The sequence below is a fragment of the Adiantum capillus-veneris genome, chromosome 9 (assembly GCF_014529385.1).
Source record: "Adiantum capillus-veneris isolate H3 chromosome 9, ASM1452938v2, whole genome shotgun sequence".
Classification (NCBI taxonomy): Eukaryota; Viridiplantae; Streptophyta; class Polypodiopsida; order Polypodiales; family Pteridaceae; genus Adiantum; species Adiantum capillus-veneris.
This window is the reverse complement of record NC_140939.1, coordinates 121613407-121617494: the sequence shown is the minus strand read 5'-3', so window position 1 is coordinate 121617494 and position 4088 is coordinate 121613407. Positions and strand designations below refer to the sequence as shown.

Sequence of the window (4088 nt, the reverse complement as noted above, 5' to 3'; positions counted from 1 at the left end):
TCCATCTTGATGTCTGGGGACTTAACATGTAAGCATTTCAAATAGGAAACTATTCATGAATTCACCCATCTCTTACAGAAGTTCACACCAAGATGAGAGAACATTTAAACAAAGAATCTAAAAGAAAGTCATCACAAGTAATATAAAGTAATTTAACATTATGACTGTATGCAGGATTAACAACTCAGCAATAAAGTAATGACTTCACAACAAGGCATTTATTTACAGAAGTCTCCATCAAGAAAACATACAACACAAAAGCATCTCATTACATACGATGGTATATACAATCTATGGAATATCTAACAAAAAGTTCTACCATATCCGCAGTGCAATATTTTACAAAGTTGGAAACCCAATACTGCTTGATGTTGATGATGATGATGCACAAATGCAATCTTCACTCCACAACAGAGGCAAAAGGTCTTTAGCTCTCTTGGCCATGAGCTGCCTGCAAGTTTCTTAGAGCCTTGTCGTAGTTCACGAAGCCCATAAACCAAAAATCATGGCCATCAACTGTTTGGATATGAATATACTTCTCAGAAGGATTATGGGCATTTGAGGTCCCTGCTACAGCTTGAAGCCTGTCAAGTGGCACGACCACCTGAAAAGTCATCAAAGAAACTGGCTTACAGGTTGTAAAAATCTCCCCCCCTCCCCTTAAAATAACTGCAATAGGACTTAAGCTCTCCTCCTCTCCTCTCTTGTTAACAGACGGTAGAAGGACTTAAGCTCTCCTCCTCTTCTCTCTTGTTAACAGACGGTAAGGACTTCAGCTCTCTTCAGGAACTATATCAGAAAAATCAATATAATGTGTATGAAGCTCCTCACAGCCCACATAAATTTGACAAACGACTACAAAAGTAAATACAACGATGTGGTCTTTACATCTCAACCTTGAATAACAGTTGTATCGAAAATGATATATCAAAAAGGAAGGTTAAAAACTTACTCCCCTTGCATTGAATATTCCTAATACTAGCACCATGTTCCTTTAGGTTAAAGCGATAGAAGAAATAATCATAGTCCTCCAAGGACTTGCTTTTTCTCCCCCTTTTAGTTCCAAAAACGCCCAACGGATCCCAACTTTTCCAAAACTGAATAATTGAAGAATATGCAAGGATGCAACAAGGCACCAAAATTTCTACTCTAGACTGGGCTAATAGGGAGGAACTTTTTTTCTTTAAAGAGAAATTTTGAATTAAAAGAAACCTACCCAAATGAAAGAAAACGATGCCAAAACACCAAGCATGAAAATTCTCGATCATGTCAAACAAAAAGCAAATACTCAGCAGCTGCCAGAAAGTTATTCTAGTTAATAGAATACCTTGTAGTAGCTCCAAGCTGTTTGTCCTGGGCTAGGCTGGTAAGACAATGGACGATCACTGCAGAACGCAATCTTTCTTGTAGAGATATACAATGTGCCCGCCACTGGACCAGCGGATGTGGATAAATAGCAGGCATATGACTTCCGCAACTGCTCATCGGGCGAAGTCTCAAAAGTCTGTCTAAAAATCTTGTCAAAACCACCTTCTGTAAGCAATCGTGTACCTTGGCTCAACCTTCCCCAAGCTGTGTCCGCCATGTTTGGACCAGTCTTCCCTGTAAAACAAAGAGTTTGCCTCAAAAAAAACCCATGAAATTTCTCACATGCAGACGGAGTTGTTTGAAACATAGACAAGAATTCTACACAAAGGTTTGAAACTATTACAATGTTGCCACACATTTCCAGCCGCCTCCTCTGCTTTCTTTGAAACCTCCTCAAACTTTTGTCTCCACTTATTCAAATAGTCCTGTATAATATCCATTGGGCCTGCAAAAAAACACCACCAATGTACATTCAAGTTAGTTAGAAACAACTCCCAAAAAGGCTCAACATTTCAGAAGCAGCCATCCATTTATAAAGCATTCCATATTACCTGGAAAAATAAGCAATCTAAAGATTGCAGCAGTTAAAAACTAGGACCCAAAAGAATGTTTACGATACATATAAACACCTGAAGATAGTTCATCATTCAAACATACGAAATTGAGAATGAAAGCAAAGCCACTAATGTATGCTTAAGTGCATGCACAAGGCTCAGAAAGTGCTGTAAGCCAATAATGTTCGCCAAGTGAAGCTTCAAGAACTTAGGTCTTCTTCAGTGCACTTTTCACATCAACGGCATATCTTATCCATGATAAGCCACCATGTGAACAAGAGCATTGCCTCAACTCGTTAGGTGTAGACGTACTAAGGTTGAATCGTTGTTATTGTTTCCTATTAGACTCCAAAACCGACGGATCTAGCCATGAGCAAGTTGAATCAAACTCATTTACAAAGGCCTTGAGGGATCAACTTAATCACCCTCACTAGGGCTCTAGTTTATTACATTCATCATGTTGCCGTACTCCTGAGTCCTTGCTACCTAGTCATCATGATGGTCTTTTGATATGACTTGTGGTCTTACAAATCCTATTGCACCTTTGCAGACACACATTACCCCTCATTCCTTCCCCCTTCAGAACTCATATGGATAATTTGACACAGTGAACTATGAAATTATAAAAATAGGAAAAAGGGTGCAAAAATCAAGATTTACACCACATATACGACATCTCAATTCCAAACATGTGTTATTTGAGTTTTACAAAAATTGATAAGCCAGGTGTACACAACAATGAAGACCGGGACATCTTCAGATCAAAGCGCCTAGTTGCCTCAAAAAACATCATATTACATAACTACATGAAAACGGCCTCTGAAAACCTGTAATCTCAACGCAAATTCATGATGCAAGGCACAATAATCGCTAGTGTAAGTGAAAATAGTCAGCCTGAACGATCAAGTATTTTGAAGAGATAAAATGGGCACTTACTTTTTCCAGTAAATGCTGGTGCTGGAGAGGTAGTGATGTAGGGGTTTGCGGTTCCACTGGCAGGAGCGTGAGCATAACCACTTGAACTGGGGCTGGCCTGTTGGTTATGTGTACGCACCTGCTCCCCTTGGTCCAAGATGTTGCTGGGAAGGGGTTCCCATGTCGCAGCCTCCTTATTCTGGGGATGATCTTGAGGGTTAGATGGGGCTCCCATGGTGTACGTGCCCCATCTTCCGGTCTCATAAGCCTGCTGTCCACCTTCAACCTTTGGATACACGATCGGGTCTTGAGTAGCCGCCTGCTCCTTGTCAGAAAAACCCATTTCTTCTCAAAGCGCGAATCTGCAGAAACTCTAAGTCTGCAGGAAATATAAAACCTTCAGGCCTATGCGTAGCGGCAACGCGAGCAGCTTCGAGACTCGAACGAAAGATGGGAGTACGGACTTTCTTACCGAATGAAACGTAAGCACCGCACTAAATTTGCTTCCCAGCTAAACTTTTTTTTTTCTTTTTTTTGAACTGAAATTACATCCGATTCACGCTAACAAACTACTATCAAGAGCACTGCCAAGGGCTCGTCCGAATGGCACGGGTTGCCTTGAGCCAGTCATCCGAGTTGTGACCTTTATCAATCACATATATAAGCTCCTCACTTTCTTGTACAATCACAGAGAAGCTAGCCACAGAATGGTCGTTATCAAAGACTCGGCAATTCTTGACCTTCCAAATATTATAAAAGAAGCAAAATCTAACAATTTGGGTACAAACAAGAAGGGCAGGACTTCGAAACTACTTCCCCCCTAGACACAGATTCTTCTTGAAGAAACCTATCTTCCACGTTCTTTGTATCCAGTTGCACACCTTCCTCACCATTCCTCTAATAGCTGGGCAGTACATGAAAAGGTGTGCGAGGTCTTTGCTAGCCCCTCAACACCCTGAGCACCTACCGGGTCCTATGCCCCGTGCGTGAATCTTGACGCCCGTCAACAAGGCCCTCCATAGCACCTTCCACAGAAACACGTTCATATAATAGGGCCACTGTGACCCCCAAATGCTCATCGTGACCATAGTCCAATGGTCTTTCAACCATTGTTTTTTCCACTATTGTTCAAGGGGGCGAACCAATCATCCGTGTGCAAGATTTCTAGTGCTTGTTGTTTTCATCCCAAAAATGGATTGATTGTTGGAGTCCTTTATTGTTCAGCCTTCTAGCAATTTCCCTCCAGTAAGG

At 41.3% G+C, this 4088-nt stretch overlaps 1 protein-coding gene across 1 annotated transcript; it reads right to left on the bottom strand.

Moving 5' to 3' along the window:
* Positions 1 to 250: 250 nt before the first annotated feature.
* Positions 251 to 3297, bottom strand: FIP1 (FH interacting protein 1). Its single transcript, XM_086520063.1, has 4 exons — positions 2859 to 3297; positions 1712 to 1813; positions 1328 to 1602; positions 251 to 604 (listed from the first exon to the last, which is right to left on the bottom strand). The coding sequence occupies exons 1-4, from the start codon at positions 3178 to 3180 to the stop codon at positions 428 to 430; spliced, it is 876 nt and encodes a 291-aa protein (XP_086376189.1). The 5' UTR covers positions 3181 to 3297; the 3' UTR covers positions 251 to 427.
* Positions 3298 to 4088: the final 791 nt, after the last annotated feature.